This window comes from Phaenicophaeus curvirostris, chromosome 16 (assembly GCF_032191515.1).
Source record: "Phaenicophaeus curvirostris isolate KB17595 chromosome 16, BPBGC_Pcur_1.0, whole genome shotgun sequence".
NCBI lineage: Eukaryota > Metazoa > Chordata > Aves > Cuculiformes > Cuculidae > Phaenicophaeus > Phaenicophaeus curvirostris.
In genome coordinates this window covers 17144048-17167900 of record NC_091407.1, presented here as the reverse complement: position 1 = coordinate 17167900, position 23853 = coordinate 17144048, and the positions used below count along the sequence as shown (strand labels likewise).

Below are 23853 nucleotides of genomic sequence, written 5' to 3'. Positions count from 1 at the left end.
GACTGTGGGGCTTGGGGGGATGGGGTGGGAGAGGTGGGACAGGGTGCAAATCAGGGGACAGGGAGCCTTGAGCCCATGTCGGGGTGCAAGCAGTGCCCCCCACCCCCTGTGGCTGCACGAACAGCATCACAGCTGCTTTATTTAATAAAAAGCCTTCACTGCCATTGAGATTTTTTTGTTGTTGCTTTTATAACTATGTATTTTGTCATTTTTTATGGTTTTCGTTGTTTTTTTGGTTTTTTTTTTTTATCCTTTTTAACAGTGACAAACTGAGGTAACGTCTGTGACACTACAGCCTCTCCTATGGGAAGAAGGTCCAAAACCTGACAGCCGAGGGAACTGGAAATTAAAAACCCGACAACCTACTGACACAGCGACCTCGACAGGAACAGAACTTACACCGGGCATCCCGCCACGGGAACGAGCGCGCGATGGGGATAACCAGGCCCTCCCGGGAGGGTGGCCAGGACCCCTTGTTTACATTATTGCACGAAAGATCGAGGACATTGAGGGATCTAAGGCAAAAAGGAGAAAAAACGGTGCCTAGCGTCTCTACTTGGGGGCAATGCTACTTCTACACCTGGCCCTGGGCCCTGGCAGAGGTGGGGACGTGGGGACCGGGGCAGCGGCGGTGGCGCGGGGGTCCGGCCGGGCACCTGACGGCTGTGTAAACTGCTGCTGAATAGTGTTATAGCCCTTTGTGCGGGAGTTGGGGGGCTGGAGGGGTCCGGGCGGACCCCACAGCACCCACCCAAGGGAGGGAAGCCTGAACCGTGCCAGGGCTTGGGTGCTGCCGCCTTAGGGTGCCCCACAGCCTCCCCACACTGTGGAGCCCCCTGCTGCCCTGGGTGCCCAGAACTGGGACGGGGCAACCCTCGCCCCCTGACCTAGTCACTGAGTGACCACTGGGCCACCAGTGGCTCCTGCCACTACCCTGAGCCAGGGTGGTGGGGCGTTTACCCCCTGCCAGCCCCCAGTGAGGGAGGCAGGGTTTTGGGGAAGGGGTGACAGCAAAGAGGGGTGACAGCAACCATTGGGAGGCCACTTGAAGCCCCCTCCCCTGCTCGCCAGGTTCTGGGGCTGGCGTGGGGTAGGGCAGGGGGACAGGGGCTGCCGGCCGGGATGCACGACGACACACAAACAGGGACACTTGCTACATCGATAGCTGCCAGCACCTCCTGTGGCACAAAGGCAGCTGGGGATGCCGGGGTGCCAGCTCCCCATCGCTGGCCTGGCACCCACCTCCCCATCCCCTCCCGGTCCCCAACAGCACAGCAGGGACTGCTGGGAGGGGGCAAATCACATCAGCCTTCCCAAAGGCCTCCTCCACACTGCGGGGTCATCGGCCTTCCCTCGCCCCGAAAGCAGGGGAGAGTGGGTTGGGGTCCGCAACCTCCAGCAATGTCCTTCGCCTGCAGCCCCCCCCACCGGGATGGCCTCATGCCACCATGGTGGGAGCCTTGGCAGGGGTCACAGGCACCAACGTCCTCACCGGCAGCGAGCAGTGCCCTCAGCCGGGCTCCCCCGGGCAGGGCAGGGGGGCTCAGCATCCTCCGCGCTAAGAAGCACAGCTGGTTTTGTCCTTTTCCTTTTCATTTGTTGTTTCTTTTTTCACTTTCGGAGACCCAGAGCCCGGTCCCGGCTCGTGCCACCGCCACAAGCATCCCCTCCGATCCCTGTCCGCGGAGTGAGGGGCCGGGACGTGTGGCCACTACGTGCCACCCCAGCACCATCACACACAGATCTCTATTGCTGTGGCCAGGACCATCTGCCCTTTGCCTTTGTCCTGCCGTCCATCTGTCCTGCTTGCCGTCCCCGGGGCAGCCGCGCTCGCCTCGGAGCCGCGCGCTCCACTCCCTTCGGTCAGGACGGTCCTCTTGAGCGGGGCAGGCGTGCAGGACCCGGCCGCCTCGTGACGATGGCCACCGGCCGGGAGCTTGTCCCCGGCGTGCTTGCGGGAGCGGTAGGAAGGTCGCCGACGCACCTCGGCCATCAGGTCGCACTTGATGAAGTAGAAGACCTCCTTGACAGGACAACGCTTCTCGGGGTCGAGGGCCAGCAGGCGCTGGAACATCCGCAGGGCACTGTCCGTGAAGCGGCGCCACTGCGAGGGCAGCCCTGCCAGCCGCCCCTTCTGCCACCGCACAAACTCCTCGAAGAAGGCGTCGGAAGCTGCCGCCGCCTCCCAAGGGAAGTTCCCGGTAAGGACGCAGAAGATGAGCACCCCAAAAGCCCAGACGTCGATGCTGGTGTCCACGGCGAAGCCCTCCGCCCGGCCAGCTTGGCAGACCTCGGGTGCCGTGTAGGGGATGGTGCCGCTGATGCGCTTGACCCGGCAGCCCACCTTGCGGGTCATGCCAAAGTCAGCCAGTTTGACGCGGCGGCAGTCGCGGTCGAAGAGCAGGACGTTCTCCGGTTTGATGTCCCGGTGCACCAGGCTCTTGCTGTGCATGTAGTCGAGGGCCAGGCCCAGCTGCTGCACACAGCGCTTCACCAGCTCCTCGGGGAGCCCCACCTGTGGGGACATGGCATCAGCCACCCAAAACCAAACCCCATGGTAATTCCACCCAGCTCAGGGACTGCCATCTCCGTGTGTTCATTACACGTCTGTTGGGGTCATATCTGCTTTTATCTGGGGTGCTCTCCATAGCAGGGTCCCAGGGTGGTGGGTCCCAGGCCATTCCAGGAGAAAGGGGCGATGGGTCTCAGGCCACCCAGGGGATGTGATGGGTCCCAGGCCACTCCAGGAGAAGCGGGTGATGGGTCTTGGGCCACCCCAGGGCTGGGTGATGGGTCTCAGACTCGCTTTTAGGTGCATGTGGCCAGGGCTGCACATGGGCCCCCTCCCAATGTGGCCACCAAAGCACAGTGGCAGCTCGCTCAGCACCGTGGGGAGACTGACCCCACCCCTCCCCAAAAAGGCTCCCACGAGAGGGACAGGGGCTCCCACCTGTGGTGGGATGATGTCGAAGAGGTCCCCGCCAGGGGCATACTCCTGAGCGAAGACATAGCAGTCCTCAGTCTCAAAGACCACATCAAAGACCTTGATGATGAAGGGGCTGGAGGAGAGCGTGTTGGTGATGCTGAACTCCCGCAGGAAGTTCTTCAGCTTCGTCTTGTTCTTGTTGACAAACTTCAGGGCCATCTTGGTGCCTGTGGTGGGCAGGGGATAGGAGTGAGCCCAGGGCACGGTTGGGACGTGCCCAGGACTCTGCTCCCAGCACAGCCACGTCACCCACGCCCCCCAGCTCCCATCACCTGTGCTTTTGTGGGACACCAGCTCCACCTTGCCGTAGGTGCCCTTGCCGAGCTCGCGGATGAGGTCGTAGTGCTTGCTGATGTCGGTGCCTGAGAGGGTGCGGATGGCCAGCGACTGCATGTCCTCGGTGATGAGGGGAACCCCGCAGCAGGCCACCTTGCGGGACGGCTCTTGCTCAATCGAACCTGCACTCATGGCTGCGCTGCAAGGCAGAGGTACATCACTGCTTTTGGTGGGTGCTGCAAAGCCGCCACACCCCAGCCCGTCCCATCCTGTCCCATCCTCGGGGCTGGGAGCACCCGGCTGCTCAGGGCGGTGCTGAGCAGCACCCACTGGTTGCTACCCCTCTGTCCCCAGGGGTCACCACCCTAGTGGCTCTGGAGAGGATGATCAGGCCTCCACAGGGGCTGAGCTGCACGGAGCAGAGCTGGGGGTGCAGCAGCCCCCGCGCCTTCAACGTCGGGGGATGAATGAGGACAAAGTGAGGGCTCGGGGCATGGCAGAACCAGAAGGGCAGCAACGTGGGGACTTGGACATACACAGACACACGGTTCCTTGGCTCTGGTGTGTTCACAGCCACCTCACAGGACAAGAGCTGGGGGACAGCCCTGTCCCCCCACCCTCCTGCCTTTGCCAGAGCCCCATCTAGAGCTGAGCCAGCGACGCTCTGGAGCGGGGCCAGAGCCATGCCACAGGCACCGAGCAGGATGCAAAATGGCTCTGAGCAAGCCCTTCCACTGTGAGCTTCTGACCATCCATTGGGACCAACTCTCAGCTTTCCCATCCTGGGGTGGGCGCTCAGGTGCAGAGCCTGACAAGCAGCACATGGCCAACATTCAACACTGACGTTCCTTATTCCCAACAAACTGGTGGCAGTACTTTTTCACCCTGGCCATCCCCACAACAGGAGCCAGGCTTGGATTCCCACACCACCCCAGCATCTCCCCTGATGCCTTCAGGGCATTGCAGCACCCTCTGTCACCCCCAAGTACACAGACCCAGCATCCTGCTAAGCCGCCACGCGCTGCGCTGCGAGCACCCACTGGCAGAGCCAGCCCCGAGCAGAGCCACGGGCCAGTGGCCACCTCGGCAGAGAAACCCGCCTGCTTTGGGCTTTGTAGCAGCTTGACAAAAATCATGGGACAGCGCTGAGCGGGCACAGATTTATATTTCGGTTTGTAATGTGGTGCCTCACTGGGGCGGAGGAGGGAAACCCAGGGGTCCCATCAGAGCCCCACGAAGCATCCCCACCACCCCAGGGTTACGATCCTTCCCAACAAGGCTGATCTCCAACCTCTCGTTTCTTTCTTTCCCCCACGGAGCTGCCTCTCATCCCAAAGCAGAGCTCAGCTCCTTATCTTAGTATAATATTTTTTGCTTCCTGGGAAGTTGGGCAAAAAATAGAAAAGGAACTTCAACATCATGATGTTCCAAAAATGTAATGGCTTGACTCATAAGAACTCCAAAGCAGCTCATCTCCACCGCGTTTCATTGGCCTCCTGAAAGAGGAGCACCATTTCAGCGTTTGGGTGCTGGAGGTGGAGGTGGCTCAGTGCAGCAGCTCGACGGATGCACGATAAAAACAGCTCCCAGCATCCTGCAAGAAGGATTCTGTCTACACTTGAATTTACAATCATGCTCATCAATGCCTCTTAATTAACTGGTGTTGAAATGTAATTATTCAAGTTGAGGCTTAAGAAAAGAATCCTGCCAGTGGGATGGGAGAGAGGAGGTGAAGGACAAGCAGCTGCTCTAAAGAGCTCTCTACGTCAAGGACTGTTTGCTTTTTCCCTTGGATAAACCTGTTGGGTCTTCCAGGCAGCTCCTTTCCGACCTGCAGCCAAGAAATGCCCTGGAGAACAGAGTGTTCCACCGCACCAGGATCCCTGCCTGCTGCCTGCGTGGCTTTCGGAGCCACCCCAGGGCTGTGGCTGCTGCGCTCACAGCACATAATGGCACAGGCAAAGCTGCTGCAGTGTGGGTCAGCAAGGCGGATGCCAGGGATGCTGCCAGGATCCTTCTGTGGTGCCTCCGTTACATGGTGCGATGCAGCAAGTCCCCAGGAAAACCAGTGATGGCGGGCAAAGCACCAACACAGCAAGGCCAGAAAAAGCAGACACACAGAAGTTTTCATTAAAAATTGAAATGCTTTTGCAAACACATTGGGTTTGATGTAAACAGCAAAGCAGGGCAGGAGTGGGGAGGGGGAGCCAGGGCTCATTTCCAGCTGGTTCTGCCCACTCACAGGGACAAGGGGACACAGGGCAGGGGGTGCCAATGTGGCAGGCAATGCTGGCAGCCTGGCGTGGCCGGGATTGGGGTCCTGTCTTTGGCTGCCCTCTGTAGCTGTGCCAGCCACGCCGATGCAGCTGTGTGCCAGATCAGGTCAAACCACAGCAGAAATGGAGCCTTTTCCCAGGACACCAGCTCCTCTCCCACCTCCACGGCACAGCCCCAAAGCACCGAAGAGGAGCAAGCGCTGTGTCCGAAGAAAACCAAAACCTCCCTCCTGGTGCATGGTTTCCCAGCTCAGTTGTTTCAGGTGTTCTTGAAGACAGAGATTTTAAAAGCAGGGAGGAACGATGCACATCCCCATGGCACGAGACCCCAGGCAAAGGGACAGCAAAGATGCTGCCAAGTGGCACCAGGGCCTTGCTGCTCACCATAGGCGGTTCGTGCTGTCATCTCCACATCCTGAACCATTTCTCCTACTATTCAGACTAGAATTGTTCTCTGTTTAAGCTTCAGAACCATTTATCTCATTGAATGAGGAGGATAATCCACCCACCTCTTCCTTGCTCCCTGGCAGGTATTTATAGGCAGCCACTCGTCCCCCAGCGGCAGCTGCTGCTCCTCTCCCCAAACCCCCCGGCTCCATCCCCAACATCACAGAGCAGCTCCCAGGAGGACAGCATCCCGCATCCAGGGCCCAGCATCCTACCAGGTGCCGGGGCTGGCACTGCTGTCCTGCTCACCCAGCAACGCTGCTACCTGTGAGGGGATGCTTTCCCCGGCTCCGCATCCCGCTCCACTGCACATCCAGCCCTGGGCTCTTCGGCTTTGCCAATAAGTAATTGCAAACTCATTAAGAGCTCATTGAGAGGAGCAGAGGCTGCCCAGGAGAGCTGCCTTGAGCAGCGGGCAGAGGAGGCTGCTGGAGCAGCGGATGCTTGGAAATTAAGAGAGCAAGGCGGGGGAGAAAAACCCCTCTTGCCACATCAGATACCAACAGGTCAGGAAAACAACCCGGTTATTGAGTGGGGTCAAAGGAAACGGGTTTGGGGCTGAGCCCGATGCAGGGGTCTCTACAGCGAGGAGGCATGGAAGCCTGGTGAGGGGCCAGGACTCGCACCGTAGGCTGCTCTGGGGCAAGGAATTGGGAAGACAAAGGGAAAAAGCAGGCAGGGCAGGGGCTCTGCAATAGCCGGATTTCTTTTTAGGGAGGGAAGGAATGAGAAATACCCAGCAGCTGGGCAGGCGCAGGCACTCGCTGCCTTGCTCCTGCAACTGCCCAAGCCACTCCCGGTGTGTTTTGTAGAGCTTTGATTTCACCTTACCCTGTCCCACTCCGACGTTCACTACAACAGCAGCATGTTCATTAATTACAGCATAATTGGCATTAGTTATCAGCAGGTAACACTGCCTGCTCCCCAGCCCACGGTACCTGCTGGGAGGGGTTCGCTGCTGCACGCCAGCCTCTGCACCCCAAACCTCTCTGATTTTCATCAAACCACCTGTTGAGCCAGTAAAGTCATTTCTGAGTGCTCCACGCTCCCGGTCCCCCACCTCCCACCCTCCTGATGCTGCCAGTTGCTGCCCTGCACCCAGCCACTGCCTCTCAGTGACCTGCTCCATTTCCAGCATCTTTTCCTGCCTGACCCCATTCTGGGGACATCCTCTCCTCTCCTCTGTGCTGCTGGGCCCCGCATAGCGCAGCGTTCTTATCCGCGCTTCCCAAGGGCAGCGGCACAGGGAGCGCTCACAAAGGCACCTTCACCTAATGAGGATGATGTCTGTGTGGGCGCAGGGGGAGGACGGATATCTCGTGAGGGTCAGAGCCACATGTACCCCCTGTGTCCAGACACGGGGGCTGCCTGCAGGCAGCGACGCCCTCCACCCAGGCCAGCCGCCACCTCCCACCCACCAAAACATGTGTGGGAGAAGGTCCCTTTGCCCACACACGACCCCAGGGTTGTCCAGAGCCACTCAAGACAAGCCAAGGCGTCCGGGAGGCGGCTGGTCGCACATGGCACAGGGAAACTGCATTTTGGGAGCAGCCCCTCTGCCAGCATCCAGCACCCAGGGGGAGTAGCCACCCAAAGACGCGATGGATAGGGCACATCTCCATGGCCTCTTCCCAGCTCCGTGTGGTGGGAAGGTGTTGGGAAACACTCAAGTGCCACTTGCAGCACGAGCCTCAACCAGCACTAAACCTTTGCAGAAGAACCCACGGCAGCCGTGACTTCCAGTGCTCCCAGTCAGGGACATTTCTCCGCATGATAGCACTGAATTCTCGGTTACCCAGAATTTCTCGTACCACCTCCTTGCCCAGACTGGATCAGACTGACCGGCATCAGGATCAGCTTCGGCAAAGCCAACGAACGCACAGAAACACACTGGCTCCCAGTTGGCACGGACCTGCTCTCCCAGTAGGGATGTCTCAGCTGTAGGAGGTCAGGCCCCGTCAGACCCATCCATAGCATCCCCTGTAGCAGGAACCGTTTCCCATCCTGGCCGTGAGCCTGTGAAGAGCTTCTTAAGCCTTCCAGATTCAGGTTTCACAGGCGAATTTGGAAAGAGTAAATCAAGCAGCACCTGGGATCTCTCCTCCAACAGCTCTCACCATCCTCCTGAGGGATGTGTGGCAGCCACTCCCCATGGGGCCACCACTCTCCTCTCCTGCCCTCCTCTGTGCCCTCCACACTGTTCTCCTAGTGGGATTTTCTCTGCCCTTGTCCACACCACGCCAGCTCCGTCCATTGGCCCCCAAAGACAGGACCTTGGCCGCCTTTCAGCACTTCAGCTTCCCAAGATTTTTCCTGACGATGGGGTGGCTTCACTAGGACCTCAGCTTCTCCAGTCTGCAGCTCCTCCCGCCTTTGCCGCGCCTCGCACCCAGCACCAGGGATTTAGGATTACTTCATTGTTTGATTGGTTTCATCAGCCTGTCATCATCTTCCTCCCAAAACTCTTCCACCAGCGCCGGCACCACTGCACGGTTGGGATCTGCAAAGACAAATGCCCCGAGCGGCACCTGCCCATCACCCGCCCGGTCCCCACAGGCAGGGCTGGGGGTGTCTCAGCCCCTCTCACTCCTGGGGACTGCGGGGCACGCCACCCAGCTGCGGAAACCAGCCGTGTCTCCGCTCCAAGGGGCTCCATGGCCTTCACAGCCCACCTGCAGGCCCCCAATCGCAGCATCGCCCCACGGCACCTGCCCCAGGGCTCTCCGAGCGGGATGCTCCCACCTCTCCCCTGCCTCACCCCCCAGCACCCGGGAACACCCGGTCGCGGCCACAGTCACACCAAGAGCAGGGTGGATCAGCTCAGCACACAGGTGCCTCAGCACCCTTGTCCCTCAGCATTCCGAGGAGGGAACAGAAACACCCAGCTCATGCCAAGAGCCAGGTAGACCAGGAGCTCGACACACAGGTGCCTCAGCACCCTCCTCCCTCAGCATCCCAGGCAGGGAATGGAAACGCTTGGGTCATGGCCACAGTCGCACCAAGATCCAGGCAGATCAGCTCAGCTTGCGGGCACCTCGGTACCCTCCTTCCTCAGCATCCCAGGCAAGGAATGGAAACACTCGGCTCACGGCCACAATCACACCAAGACCTGGGCAGATCAGCTGGGCACCCTCCAGGCCAGTGATACCCCGACACCCAATCCAGCACAGAGGGGTGCTGAGACTGAAATGCCTGGTCCCCCTGCCTCTCTGGTCCCTGGGATGCAGCACGGCTCCCAGTTGGCATCAGCTGCCCACAGCCACGGCGAGGCGGGACACTGAGGAAAGTGGGTCACACTGCCCCTTCCCGAACCGCAGCTGGGGAGAGGCTGGTGTGGGTTGGAGGCTGAATCCTGTGCCTGCACCGCACTGGCAGCGAGGGGAGACGAGGGCAGATGATGAGCGGAGATGCCCTGAACTGCCCTCTCACCTGCTCTCCCCTCCCTGCTCCCCTTCCCCTGCCTCCAGCTGCTTCTCATCTCAACGCACCCTTCCAGACACCCCGAAATCCACCTTTTTTTCCTCGCAAACTGCCCCGACTCCAGCCCCTCTCTGGTACAAACTCCTGTCCAAGTGCGGCTCCCACCTCCGGCCCCGAGTTTGTCCCCGCAGCCGGGGGGGTACCCTGAGCATCACCCGGTGCCCCCCATCCTTCCTCGGGGAGCAACAGGAGGACGGACCACGAGCCCCGGGGGGGGACCCCGAATCCCAGGGCAGCACCGGCATCACTCGATCACCCCCCCTCACCCCCGGCACAGCTCGGGGGGGGACCCCGAACGCCGGGGCAACCCCAGCATCACCCAGCGCCCCCAGACCCCTCAACTGGGGAGCGGTGGAAGGAGGGACCGAGCGACGGGGTGGGGGGGGGGACCTGGAGCCCCAGGGGCAGCACCAGCATCACCCCAGTAACCCGCCACCCCGGCACTCCGGGGGCGGACCCCGAACCCCGAGACAGCACCGGCACCGCCCGCTAACAATCCCCCTCCACCGGGGAGCGATGGCAGTAGGGACCCAGCCCCGGGGGGGTCCCCGGTCCCGCCGCAGCCCCGCTCTCACCGCGCCGGCAGCAGACAAAGGGCGGCCCCGGCACAAAGGCGCGGCCGGTACCGGGGCGCCCCGCCGAGCCCCCCCGGCCCCGCAGCCCGTCCCCAGCCTTACCGGTGGGGCTGGCCGCGCCCCGGGCTCGGCGGGAGCGGCGCGGGGCTCATCCCGCGGCGCCGGGAGCGGGAGCCGCACCGGGAGGGCCCCGCGCCCCGCCCCGCGCCCCGCCCCGCCCCGCGCCGCACGGGGGGGTCCGGCCGCCCCGGCCCCGAGCCCCGCAGGACGAGGGGAGGCGGGGAGCTCCCCAGCACTTTATCCCCGGGGGGATGGAGGGGGGAGGGCATCTGCTCCCGTTATCCTAGTGCCAGGGGGGAGGCGGGGCGGGGTCCCCATCACGTTATCCCCGAAGAAGGAGGACGGGATGTGCTCCCGTTATCCCCGGAGCTGTGGGGGATGCGGGGTGGCCCCTGTCCCTTCCCCGGCGGTGCCCGGTGCCCGGTCCTGCTCCCGGGGATGAGCCCAGAGCACCCCGGGGATGTGCTGGTGGGCAGGGGTCGGGACCCCTCGCCCCTTCCCCAACCCAGTCCTCATTGCGGGCAGCAGAATGAATCACAGACTCGTTTGGTTGGAAAGGACCTTTGAGATCATCGAGTCCAACCGTCCCTGTCCACTCCTGACCCAGATCCCTGAGTGCCTTGTCTACCCGTCTGTTAAATACAAACAGGACTCCAACAGCTCAGGCGTGGAACATCTGGGTTCACCACCATCATCAGTATCAGGAACGTCCTTACGCCGGGCCACATCCTGCTCTCAGCAGGTTCCCTGTCTCCTGCTCTCCCGGAGCCTTCCAAGACTTGGTATTCCTCCGTCATCACCCATCGTGGCACAAAGAGCACCCAGCTCACCCCTTCAAAATGCCTCCTAAACATGTGGCCTCCCAACACCCACCCGGGAACGGCGGGACCGTTTGGATTGAGCAGGGAAATCTGGATGAGGCAGATGCTGTGCAGGCTTCCTTTCATGCTCATCAATGTTTGGCAACAGGTTTATCAAGCGATGCCAAAGCTGGAGGCACCTCCAGCTCCAGGGACAGTGGCAGGTCTCCTGGAGGAAGGCAAGGAGGATCCTTCTCCGAGCATCCCTGGCCACATCCAGCCTTTCTGTATTTCTTCCCTGAGCTGGGCTGCTTCAGCCACCCTTCACTTTCGGGCTGCCTTGGCTCTCAGATGGGCACTGGGTCCCTTCTCTCCTGCAGTGTCGCTCTGAGCCGCCCCCAAGCCGTGGGACTGCCCAGCGCTGAGAGGGGTGACGGGGGCTTGTTCCCATCACCGTGTGGGCCATCTGAGCTGGCTGTGCCCGCTCTGACGAGGCCGTGGCCATCCTGCCGGGGAGGGCAGAGGAGCCATCGCCACTGACTCACTGGTGGCTCTAATCCGCTCCCAGTTTAGCACACAGAGCAATTAGTCTTTTTATGAATGACTCCAAAGCGAGAGGCTGAATCACATTCTGACACTTTGCTTTAATTCGGTGCCAGGCGCTGCTGTAACATTGCCACCCTTCTCCCATCCGGCAGCTGTGCAGGGCATCACCAGTCCCCTCGATCCCCACTCCGCTCACTGGTCCCTGCCACAGCGCCAAGCATCCACAGCTCCGATGCTCTGAGCATGAGCCATTCCCGCTGGGATGGGGGCATCCCCGTGGCACAAGATGAGAGATTCCGTCCTCTGTGTCACTGGAGCCCAGTGAGCCCGGCTACAGGGGTGCTGGATGGGTGCTGGATGGGTGCGGGATGGGTGCTGGGCTGCTGTGGGGCTGGGAAAGGGGTAGTGCAGGGCAGGAGAGCATTTTAGGCACACCGGGAATGGGCACGGTGTGGGAGATGAGGCACGGTCCCTGTGAGCAGGACACGGGCCAGTAAAAGCCACCGCAGCCTTCCTCGCACACTTGGCTCCATCGGCCACTGGGATGGAGCGGGCCCAGCCTCGTCCCTTCCCTCAGCACCCACACAAGGCACCCATCCCCCTGTGTCCCCTGCCTGCCCTTGCCACGCCATCTCCTGGCTCCCGCAGACTCCTGCTTGCGGTGTTCCAAGCTGTGTGTTCCAAGCTCTCCTTCGGCTCACCCTATTTATAGCTTGGGGCTGTTTTCTAGGTCAGGCAAGAGCTGTTGGTGCCAGGGGAGCCCACACGGGGTCCGCAGGGGGTTGCGAGGCCAGTGTCACCTGCCCCACACGTGGCTTGGCTCCCGGTGTCACCGCCCCGGTGCTGCAGGATGGGGCTCTGCTGTGCCCCAGGCACACAGACACTGAGTGGTCAGTGAGGGGTCAGCTGGGCTCCATGGGGCTTCGTGAGACTCCATGGGGCTCCATGGGGCAATGTGGGGCTCTGCAGGTTTCCGTGGAGCTCAGCAGGGCTCTGTGAGGATCCATGGGGTTCTGTGCGGCTCAGCAGGCCTCCATGGGCCTCAGCAGGTCTCTGTGGGGCTCCATAGGGCTCAACAAGGTTCTCGTGGGGCTCTATGGGGCTCAGCAGGGCTCCATTGGGTTCTGTGGGGCTTCCCGAGACTTTGTGGGACTCAGCAGAGCTCCATCGGGTTCCATGGGACTCAGATGGGCTCCATGGGGCTCTGTGGGGCTCAGCAGGGCCACGTGGGGATCCATGGCTCATTTTGCAGCTGCCAGGCTGCAGCTCAGCCCCCCACTCGCATGTGGGTCATAGACGGGAGAACAGCAACACCCACAGCACCAGTTTGTGTCTGCATTGAGCCCATAGTCTTCAAAGCACTTGAAGAATATTAATCACTAATTAAGATTAGGGAGATGAAAGGAGCCGGATCAAAAGCTTTTCTCACCTGGCTCCATCTCAACCCATGCCATGAGCCCACGGGATCACGAATGCCCCTGGGATTCCTGCTGAGGAAGGAAACAGCCCACGGGACGTGCTAGGACAGGGTGGGCAGTGGGGAAATGACCCGAAAAGCCAAAAATGTTCCTGGTGAACCCAGTGTCCTCCAAGGCTGGTGAGAAGGTCGCTGGTTCCTTCCTTGGTCCCCCCGGCAGAGCTGAGGGGAGCGCGAGGGTCGGCTTCCAGTCGTGCCACGCTCAGGTGCCACCAGCTGAACCCTGTGTGGAGCCGCTGGCAGGGATGCTGGGAAGGAGGGAGGGCGATGAGGGAGCTAAGCATGCCGGGAGCCGCAGTGCTGGTGGGGAGGATGCACTCAGTGCAGGGAGCTGCCGGCGGCATCTCCCAGCTGCTCTTGGATGTTCTCCCTCAACCCCAAGCACCCACCAAGCTCCAAAACCTTCTGCCCAGCTCCTGTGGGCAGGCTGGCCTTCACCCAGCTTCGCTTGGCACAACCTTCTCTGCTCGGCCTCGCTCAGCATCCCTCATCCCAGGGGCAGCACCTACACTGGGGCCTGGGGGCCCCCTCACCCCAGAGCTCTGCTGAGCCCCACGGAGCCCCACGGACCCCCACACAGCCCTGCTGAGCCCCACGGAGCCCCACGGATCCCCACACAGCCCTGCTGAGCCCCATGGAGCCCCACAGAGCCCCATGGATCCTCACACAGCCCTGCTGAGCCCCACAGAGCCCCATGGATCCTCACACAGCCCTGCTGAGCCCCATGGAGCCCCACAGATCCCCACACAGCCCTGCTGAGCCCTACGGAGCCCCACAGAGCCCCACGGATCCCCTCACAGCCCTGCTAAGGCACAGAATGCCAGAGACTCATGCTAAGCCTCCGAGAGAATCCTGAGAGCCCCCAGAGCCCTGAGAACTCCACAGAGCCCCAGAGAGACCTGCTGAGCCCTATGGAGCCCTGCTGAGACCCATGGAAACCCACGGAGCTCCACGGAGCCCTGCCAAGCCCCACAGGGGGCTGTCAAGCCCCTTATTGCTCCACAGAGTTCTCTGAGCCCCACAGAGTCCCATGGATCCCTGCACAGACCCGCTGAGCTCCACAGAGCCCTGCTGAGCACCAGCCAGGGGGACTTCAGGAGGAAAAGGGACCGCAGGGAGCTGGTTCCTGGGGGACTGGGGCAGGGGCTAAGTGCCCCCCAGCTGCAGCTCTCAGGGTCAGGGAGGAGACACAGCCGCAGCGCCGTGGGGCACAATCTGCAGCTCAGCTGCGGGGTGTGGATGTCCCAAGTTGTTGGGGTGCTGCCTCCCCTCCCGCAGCCGCCAAGGCCCATCTTGTGCTCTTGGGGGACCAAGGGTGGGTGGGGGGCACAGCATCCTGCGTGCTGGCCCCCCAGCACTGGCTGGGTCAGGACTTGCAGCACTAGCTGCCCCTTGCAGGGAGCTTGGACAGGATGTTGACTCTGGAGTATGATGATAACTATTCATCTGCTGGGCTGAAGGGAAACAGAACAGCTTTCTTTTGCATGGGTTTCTTCTGAAAGGAAGCAGAACGGGTTTCTTCATGGGGAATGTGGGATTTGGAGGTGTAGCGGGGTCATGGCACTGTCCCATTCTCAACCCCCATCCATGTTTGAAGCTGCAGATGCCAGATAAATCCTTGCCTGGAGGCCCGGCACAGCTGTGTCCACAGCTCCCACCCACAGCATTGCCCGTCTCATCACCAGCTGGGGCCAAGCCAGTAAGAACTGGGAGAAGAGGGGGTCTGCCCTAGCATCCCAGCCAGCCTGGCACTGTCCAGCACCATCCGGTGCCACACACCCGCTGGCCGCCTCCGCTTGCAGCCCGTTCTCTTGGCACCATCTAGCGAGGCTGCGGGAACAGGCATGCTGCCTCGGGCACCCACATGCGGGGCCCACGCATCCCTCCAGCACTGGATGACAGGCCCAGGGACGGCTGTGGGGCGGTGGCAGAGCAGAGAACACCCGGTGGGTCCCTCCACCAGCAGCCTCTCACCACCCCCCATGGGAGCTCACTCTGGAGCTGCCGTGCCGGCCGTGGCGGACGATGACAGCCCTGTCCCCAAGCCGCTGTTGCGGACATGCTGGTGACAACAGGGGGGGCGGTGTTTAAGGATGGGGAGCCCCCTCTCAGCACAGCCCATGTTGAAGCAGGGCAGGACAGTGGGAGTTCTCTGGGGACAAACCACAAGAGATCACCTTGTTGCTGTCCCCCTGCACCAGGAGGTCCCCACGGCCACCACGCAGGACCCCAGGACTGCCACTCTGGCTGCTCCTCTCCCTGGCCGAGAACACCAAACTCATGCCACCTGTGGCTCAGCACAGGCTGGGTGCAGCCAACTCCAGCTCAGGCTCGAGATGGGAGCTCTGTGCCCCCCCTCCAGGCAGTGGCACCCACACCCAGTGCCCATCTCCCAGTACCCGCCCCCCATCCCCAGTTCCTGGTACCTTCCCAGCTAGCACTGAGCTTGTGGGCAACAGCTCACGGGAATCAAGGCTCCATAAAACGTGATTTACACCAAAACAAATCCTACGGCTTCCTGCACACTCAGGGGAAGGACAGACTGCCTGGACTGGCACTTGCCCCCAGCCCAGCCAATAGCCCTGTGGGACCACCAGCCCAGCACTGCTGGCAACCCAGACCTTGAACCAGTGCTCACGGGGGGTCCCGGGTGCAGCTGTGTCCCACGGGACAGAAGTCTGCAGCAGCTCAGTGCCACAGAGGAACAGTTGGGCATGACATGTGCCAGTGTTCACACCTCACAGCCCTGTTGGCTGCCTGGCTAATTCCGGCAACGGCACATTCGCCTTGGCTGCCACTCAGCAGCATGGATGGGAGAGCAGCTTTTGGGGAGGGGGAAAGGCAAGCACCGCTGCTGCTGTCAGGCCTTGGGGAGCCTCATGGCTCTCTTTGGGGACCCCCCAGCTTCTCCATCCCCCTGACTCCCGGCCAGCCCCTGCCCCAGGGACAGCAGCAAGACCCTGGGAGCATAGTCCAGCTGGGAACCGCGTTCAAGGGAGTAGGAGTGGGCAGGTTGGCTTTGGGATGCTGTGGATTTGCACACCACTGCTCCCACGGCACACTGGCACCCCTCAGCACAGCACGGGATGCCCACTCTGTGCCCTGGAGAGCTGAACATGCTGGACGCGCACACGTGCGGTGCATGCAGCCTCTCCCTAGCACAGCATGGCACGTCATAGAATCATAGAATCAGCAGGTTGGAAAAGACTTTGGAGATCATCGAGCCCAGCCACCCCTGTCCATTACTGAACCAGATGCCTAAGCATTTCATCTGCTCATCTTTTAATCCCCTCAAGGGAAGGGGACTCCACCACTTCCCTGCGCAGCCTCTGCCAGTGCCCAAAAGAACCCTTTTGGTGAAGAAATTTTTCTTGATGGCTGATCTAAACCTGCCCTGGCATGGCACAGCACCAGGCCCTAGGCTCCTTCGGCCAGGAGAGGATGCACCTGCTCCAAGGGAAACTTTGGCACAGTCAAGGCAGGCAGCTCTCACACCAGGCATCGTCCCAGAGCCCGGCTCGGTGCCATGCTCCCATGCTTGTCCCAGGCACCCAGCACTGACCTGTGCAGGTGCAGGGGCTGCAATTCCTCTTTCTGGAAGCAGACGAAGCAGAAGGAATCCATTGCTCAGGTTTGGCGGCCACTGTGCCCGGGTGAAGGGGACCACAGTCCAGGCAGTGCCAGAGAGGTGTTGGCATCTTCCTCCGCTCACCAGTGTCAATGACGGCTGGAGGCTCACGCTTGCCCGCCCAGGGCCATGGTGTCAGGGAGCCCTTCACACCCCCTGGCTGAGCAGTGGGACCTGCTGCTCACTGCGCACAGAGGCAGCGCCGGGCTGTGCCATGTCCCACGTCGCCCTCGCACCAGGGACAGCGATGCCCAATGCCACTGTAGCACCCATCATGCAGCCTGGCTGGAGGCAGCGCCAGTCCTCAGTGGATCTGAGCAGGGACCAGGGTCAGCATTACCCAAGCTGAAGGGTCCAGTAGGGCAGGATGAGGTCCTAGCCAAGCCCTGTGGTGCTTCAGAGGCCGGGAGAAGCGGCTGCCTCTCTCTGGTGTTCCATGCCCATGTGGCACCAGACGGTGGCAGCCACAGAGAACGATGGCCACAGCACTGCTGGGGAAAGTGCCCCCTCTGGTCGGTCCGGCAGGGTCCAGTGGGGTCCAACAATCTGGTGGCTGGGCTGGAAGCCCCACACACTCACCAAGGAAAGTTGTGTTGTCGGCGAGCTGCAGCTCCGCTGGGCTCGTATCACCGGCAGAGCAGCCGCTTGCACTGACAGCTCAAGCAGCCTGTGAGTATTAATAGCTCCAGATTCATGCGGTGAGGCTGGGAATTTAACTCCTCAGCTGCTGCTGCCGGCCCTGCCCAGGCTCCAGCAGCCCTCTCTCAGCTCCAGGCTGCTGCCTTGGGCTTCTCCAGTGCCACAGCTGAGACCCGTCAAACTCAGTCCATGCACCCTGTGTCACTGAGAGACCTGTGCTCTGTCCCCTGGCACCCTGTCCTTCCCCCTTACTGGGCTTTGCACTGGCCAGGCTTGGCATGGGGCACATGGCACGACCTATTCAGCTTAGCCTGGGTGCCCTGAGCCACAACGGTGATGAAGAAGGTGGCCAGGGAGCCATTCCTGTGGGCTGCTCCCTGCTGCACAGCCAGGAGCATCACAGTGCTCCAGGAGGGATGTCCCTGTGCCACAATGGCTGTCCCTGCCCCACCATAGGTTTCCCTGCCCCACAAGTGGCATCTTTGCCCCATGAATGGCATCTTTGCCACACAAGAGGTGGCTCTGTGCCATCAGTCCAAGACAGGGTAGCTGTGCCACCGACATCTAGCTACTCCTGGAGGTCAAGCCAGGCCACCCCCAGGGCAGCATACTGGGCCAAGAGCCCCCTCACCCATATGGCCGCATGCCCAGGACAAGAAACTCTAGAGTTTGTTGGGACCAGCTCAGGGACCACCGTGGGCACCTCAGGTGCTGAAGACCAAGAGTGGTGCCAGTTCCTCTCCCCAGCCCACATCCAACACCCTGGGCAGAAGCAAAGGCCACGTACTTGGGATGCGGAGAAGTTCCCCGACTCTGGCCATGGCACACCATGAATTATTCAGTAAGTGGCTCTGCTTGCAGTGTATCTGTTCCAGCCACAGCCCCACTGATGGCAAATATCAATGGCTTTTTAATTTCTCAAGGACTGAAAGCTCTTGGTGGTGCTGCTTATGCGACCTCACTGCAGAGCTGCCCCAGGAGAGAGGGGGACTCAGCCTGGAGGATGGTTTGTCCCAAACTCATTTCCATCACCTTCTTCCACACATCTAGAAGGGTGCTAGGCTAGGTGGTCCCACATGTGAAGCTGCGAAGTGCCCATGCTTTGGAGCTCTGGTGGGATTCAGCTGCCCAGCACTCATCCCAGTCTGGGATGGAGGCTCAGTGGAGATCCCAGCCCCATGGCCAAGTCCTCAGCTTTGCCTCCAGAGGACCTGCCTCTAGCACTTGCGCCTGGCTGGGAGGGGGCAGCCAGGTTTCCCAGGGGTGTGCAGGGGGCAAGGAGGAAGCCTGGCTGCCTGTGCTCTCTTGCTGTGGTTGTGGATGTGCTTATATGGGGCCACCTGGAGCTGGTGGACATCTGCCCATGTGCATGGCTGAGCTCTGTATACCCAAAAGTGTGTGTCCAAAGAAGGGAAAAGGAGCTGGGGAATGGTCTGGAGCCCAGGAGTTCTGGGAGTGGCTGAGGGACCTGGGGCTGTTTAGCCTGGAGAAGAGGAAGCTGGGGGGAAACCTCATCGCTCTTCTCACCTCCCAGAAAGGAAATTGGAGTGAGATGGGTACGGGTCTCTTCTCCCAAGGAACAAGTGATGGAAGGAAATGACCTCGAGTTATGCCAGAGGAGGTTTAGAATCATAGAATCACCAGGTTGGAAAAGACCTCTTGGATCATTGAGTCCAACCATTCCTATCTGCCACTAAACCATGTCCCTGAGCACCTCATCTACCCATCTTTTAAACACCTCCAGGGATGGGGACTCAACCACCTCCCTGGGCAGCCTCTGCCAGTGCCCAATGACCCTTCCTGTGAAATTTTTTTTTTCCTAGTATCCAGTCTGAACCTCCCCTGGTGTAGCTTGAGGCCGTTCCCTCTTGTCCTGTCCCCTGTCACTTGGGAGAAGAGACCAGCACCCACCGGAGTACTGGCAGAGGCTGCCCAGGGCAGCATTGGAGTCTCCACCCCTGGAGGGATTTAAGAGCCATGTGGATGTGGCACTTAGGGACATGGTTTATAGGTGGAGTTTGCAGTACCGGGTCTACAGTTGGACTTGATGATCCTAAAGGTCCTTTCCAACCCAAATGATTCTGTTCCACGATCCTATGATTCTGCACAAGCATGCACAGCCATGCTGGACAAGTGAATGTTGCCCAAGGCCAGGAGCTGCAGGAGCTTTGTGATTCAGAGCAGGCTCATCACTGAGCCATCCACTTCCATTAGCTGTTTCTAGACTGAACATCTCTGTTGCCATTAAGCTGAGTCCATTACCCCAAGGCCCTTCAAGGATTTGTGTTCTCCTTGGACCTGCCCATGGCCAGAAGTCAACCCACAGGGTGCTTGCTGGAGACCCACAGCAAAGAGGGGCTAAGGGATGGCTTGTACCAGAGGGCGGGGAGAAAAGGACCTCTTTGCACGCTCCATGGGGTGATTTGCACCACAGGAGCCAAAAAACCCTTTGAGAGCAGCAGCCATGGGCTGTGCCTGAAAGCAGATCTTGCCGTTTACTGGTTTCCTACCTACACTGGCTGTATTTTCAGGGCTGGGGCACCAGTAGGGACATGGGATGAAGCTGGTGGGTGGTCAGGGACCACTCCTGCAGGGCACGGGGAATTGAAGGGCTGGGCAACAGAATGGTTGCCCATCCCAGCAGTGATGTGGGAGCAGTCAGGGCTGTAGGCAGCAGCAGCCATGGGCCAGCCATGTGTGGACACTGGCCACACTTGCCAGCCGGGCTGATGGGGGCTTGGCACCCTCTTGTCACCCCATGCCAATGCAGGGAGCGAGCAGGCATGTCTGTTGGGGATGATGGAGCTCTGCAGTGTGTTTGTGGTGATGCTGCTTTCATGCTGGTCCTTGGGAGCTGTGAGAAGCATCAGCGTCCGGCACCAGGGGAGCAGGCGGTTACCCCCACCGCAGCCAGACTCCCACGGTCCCCCAGGCCCCCCGGGCGCCAGGGCCCTGGCACCCACCCAGGCACCCACTCACCAGGAACAAGGAGCAACAAAAAATGTTAAACTTTAATGCCTCGGTTAATGGGCCAAGCGAGAAGAGCAGAAACCCAGAGAAAAAGGGCTGCTTTCCCATGGAAGGGAAGAGATGAGCGTGCCCAGCCCCAGGCAGCCTCTAATGGCTTCTGGCTTCACAGCCCCTTCCACTCCACGCTTCCTGAAGGGCAGCCCTTGTTGGTCCATGGTGGCACCTGGCTGATGGGACCCTGCTCCCTGCATCCAACTCAATAAAATCCCATCAGTGGCCTCTCAGGACCGACCGAGGCACTGGACCAAGGGGCAGGTCCCAAAGCCACGTGGCTCCTAGTGGGTGCCCCACAGGTGCTCGTGGTAGGTGATGCACCCCTCAGGGTGGGACTGTGCCCACGGGAGCGCAAGATCCACCTCCATCACCACTTTGGCCAGTCCCCTCCCAAAATCATGGGAGGCTGACAAGAGTGAGAGGCATAGAATGTAAAAGCAAGAAATATTGTTGCATTGCTTGAGTGGTTTTCTGGGGTTTAGGAGGAAGGCAGAGAGAGACTCTGAACTTCGTGCCCCAAACCAGCCCTGTTTTCCTCACTTATAACAGAAGTGGAGTGGCTTGTTGGAGACAGTGAGATACCTTGGCTTCCTGCTACACTCCTGCCGCCTTGCTCTTCTGGGTCTGAGGCTGTTGGGGGCAGGATTGGGACACCAGGATGAATTTCCAGGCCTTGTATTGAAATGTACACCAAATGTTGGACCTGAAAAGCCTGTCCGAAGCATAGTTTTGCCTGTGCTCCTGCCCACCCACCTGCTTATTTGGAGATCTCCTGCCGTGTCTCAGCCCCTGGATCCATTGGCCTGTTTTGTTCCAGTCAAAAGCAGCTGCCCTTCAATGGCAACTGGGAAACCATTCCTCATGATATAATCATAGAATAATGGAATGGTTTGGGTTGGAAAGGACTTCAAAGCCCATTCAGTTCCAACCCCCTGCCATGGGCAGGGACACCTCCCACTGGATCAGAGGCTCCAAGCCCCATCCTACCTGGCCTTGAACACCTCCAGGGATGGGGCAGCCACCACTGCTCTGGGTAACCTGGGCCAGGGCCTCCCCACCCTCACAGCAAAACATTTCTTCCTAAGATCGCATCTCAACTTCCCTCTTACAGCTGAAAACCATTCCCTCTCGTCCTGTCCCTGCACTCTGATCCAGAGACCCTCCCCAGCTTTCCTGGAGCCCCTTTCAGTGCTGGAAGCTGCTGTAAGGTCTCTCTGCAGCCTTCTCTTCTCCAGGCTGAACAATCCCAACTCTCCCAACCTGTTCTTGTACAGGAGGTGCTCCAGCCCTCAGATCACCTTTGTGGCCTCCTCTGGACTCGCTCCAACAGCTCCATGTCCTCCCTGTGCTGAGGATTCCAGAACTGGACACAGGGCTCCAGGTGGGGTCTCACCAGAGCAAAGGGGGAGAATCACCTCCCTCCCTGCTGGTCCCACTGCTGATGCAGCCCAGGACATGTTTGGCTTTCTGGGCTGCAAGAACACGTTGCCAGCTTACATTGAGCTTCTCATCCACCATGAGAGTGGTGGATGAGAGTCATAATGAGCATCCTGAAAGAAACTGCAACCAAGAACCCAAACAGTGTCAGATGAATCCCAAGAGGTTGCAGAGCAGAGCAGGAGCAGAGGCAGGAGACCCTGGCTGAGAGGTGTGGTGGCCACAGAAGACCCTCCTCAACAGCAGTGGGCTGAGGTGGTTCTTTTACATTCCTCATGCACATCTGTACTTCCCACAGGTATTTGTACTCAATGCCTTTACCTGCTCTGTTTTTTATAGTTCGCTAAATACTGCCAAGCCACTTGTGAGGCACACGGAGAGGCTGATGTTTGCTACATAAAACTTTCCCTCGCATTTCAAATTCATTTTAGTGCACTTACAAACTACGGTTTAACCCTTTTTAGCAAACTACTTTACATCAGGTGGCCTGGCAGCAAGATGCTCATTTATACATCACATTCGGAATGAGTTACAGCTCAATTTGTGGTAGGAACAATAAAAGGAGCTGAGAACAAATGCGTGGTGGAATGCAAAGGTAAGCATTGCCAGCTGCTGGGCCGGCATTCGGCTCAGACTCACCCTGGGGGCAAACCCCAAACTCTGCAAAACAGGAATAAAGCAATTAAATGTGGTGAATATTTGAATGAGTGATTGAACAGGCGGGAATTGAGGCTGGAGGTGTGCAGGGGACATTGATAAATGGGCTTCAAACCACATTCCAGTGCATTTCTGTGCCTGTTTACGATCAAAACTGGGGGATAAACCGTGCAGCAAGGAATGATTTTCACAAATTCTGTTCCCTTGGGCTCCTAATGCAGCCATTCAGCTCCACAGTGTTTCCCTTCCTTCTGTGCCTGACTGTTTACTGCTTCTAGCAACCAGTTCTTCAGCAAAGCCCCAGGAACGGGATGAAGGAGGTCCAGGGTCCAGCACAGCAGCATTCCTGGGACATGCTCCTCCATATGCTCCAGTGATGCTGCTGGCAGCCACAGTCCTTGCAGCCAGTTTTCTCCCAGCTCAACACCACCATGAGGTCCCAGCTGGCCCATTGTTTCCCCTGTGAGGCACACAGACACTTTCCTTGCCTTGGGGTGGATATTTCTAAAGCAGGGACGAAGGCTTGGAGAGTGCAGCACTCACCCTCAGCCCCACATTCCATGCTAAAAGGCATTGCATCCCCTTGGATTTTGCAGGAGAAACAGGAATAGAATAGAAAAGCTCTCCATAATGATCCAGCAGTTTGATGGAAGGTTTCTCCTCTTCCTTTTGGTCCCAGCCAGCTTGCTTTGTGCCTACAGCATGCCAGGTCCCTCCTGATCCAGCCCAGCGAGCTGGAGCTCCCTCTGTTCCAGAGAGCCAATACCCTACCACCTGGAAAAACACAGCAGTGGTAGAAGCAGGTCTCCAAGGCTTCAGAGCCAAGGTGTGCATGGCTCAGCAGATCTGTGTTCGGCAATGTGCACCTCAGAGCACATGTCAACAAATGGCTCCAATGGAATAACAAACAGCAATAATAAGATTATCCTTTTAATGGTCACCATGGTAACCTGCCCTCTGCCAGCGCAGCTGCAGGATCTTGATGAGGATCATCGCTGAGGTGGTGTCTCAAGGCAGTTCCGGCCCTGGTGAAACACATGGGCAGGTACAGCATGTAGCTCAGCTTGACCCAGTGCTTTAGAGGTGCTCAAAGTGTCAGAGGGGTTTGAGAAGTGTTGAAGGGGGCTGGAGGTGTCAAAAGAGGTTTGGAGATGTTAGAGGAGTTTTGGAGGCATTGGAAAAGTTGGAGAGGTTGTGGAAGTATTGGAGAGGTTTTGGAGATGTTGAAGAAGTTTGGGAGAGGTTGGAAGGGGTTTGAAGGTGGCAGAGAGTTTTTGGAAGTGTTGGAGGAGTTTTGGAGAGCTTTTGGAAATGCTGGAGGGGGTTTTGGAGGTATTGAGGTGTTTTAGAGCTATTGGAGAGGTTTTGGAGGCATTGGAGGAGTTTTGAAGGTGTTGGAGGGGGATTAGATATGTTGGAGGGATGTTGGAGATATTGAAGAGAAAAGTTTTGGAGACAGTGCTCTGCCTGGGGGTGCACATGTTAATCCACCAGCACGTAGCAGCAAACAGCCAGCACCTCCTGTGCGGCCAGGCTGTGTCTGCT

At 59.4% G+C, this 23853-nt stretch overlaps 1 protein-coding gene across 4 annotated transcripts in view; it reads right to left on the bottom strand.

The window, feature by feature from the left end:
- SBK1 (SH3 domain binding kinase 1) overlaps positions 1-17200 on the bottom strand; it is a 49014-nt gene extending 31814 nt beyond the window's left edge. The window contains exons 1-4 of one of the 4 annotated variants that reach the window (XR_011338574.1): positions 16486-17200; positions 3259-3461; positions 2951-3153; positions 1659-2515 (exon numbers count right to left, since the gene is read on the bottom strand). Coding sequence is in view for 3 of the 4 variants with exons in the window: in XM_069870225.1 (XP_069726326.1) it covers positions 1733-2515; positions 2951-3153; positions 3259-3461; positions 16486-16547 (1251 nt within the window). In the remaining variant the exon portion in view is untranslated. Of the gene's footprint in view, positions 1-1519; positions 2516-2950; positions 3154-3258; positions 3462-7796; positions 7936-10142; positions 10247-16485 lie in introns of those variants that run through there. The other 3 variants (XM_069870225.1, XM_069870226.1, XM_069870227.1) reach the window with 3 other exon arrangements.
- Between the last annotated feature and the right edge of the window lie 6653 nt (positions 17201-23853).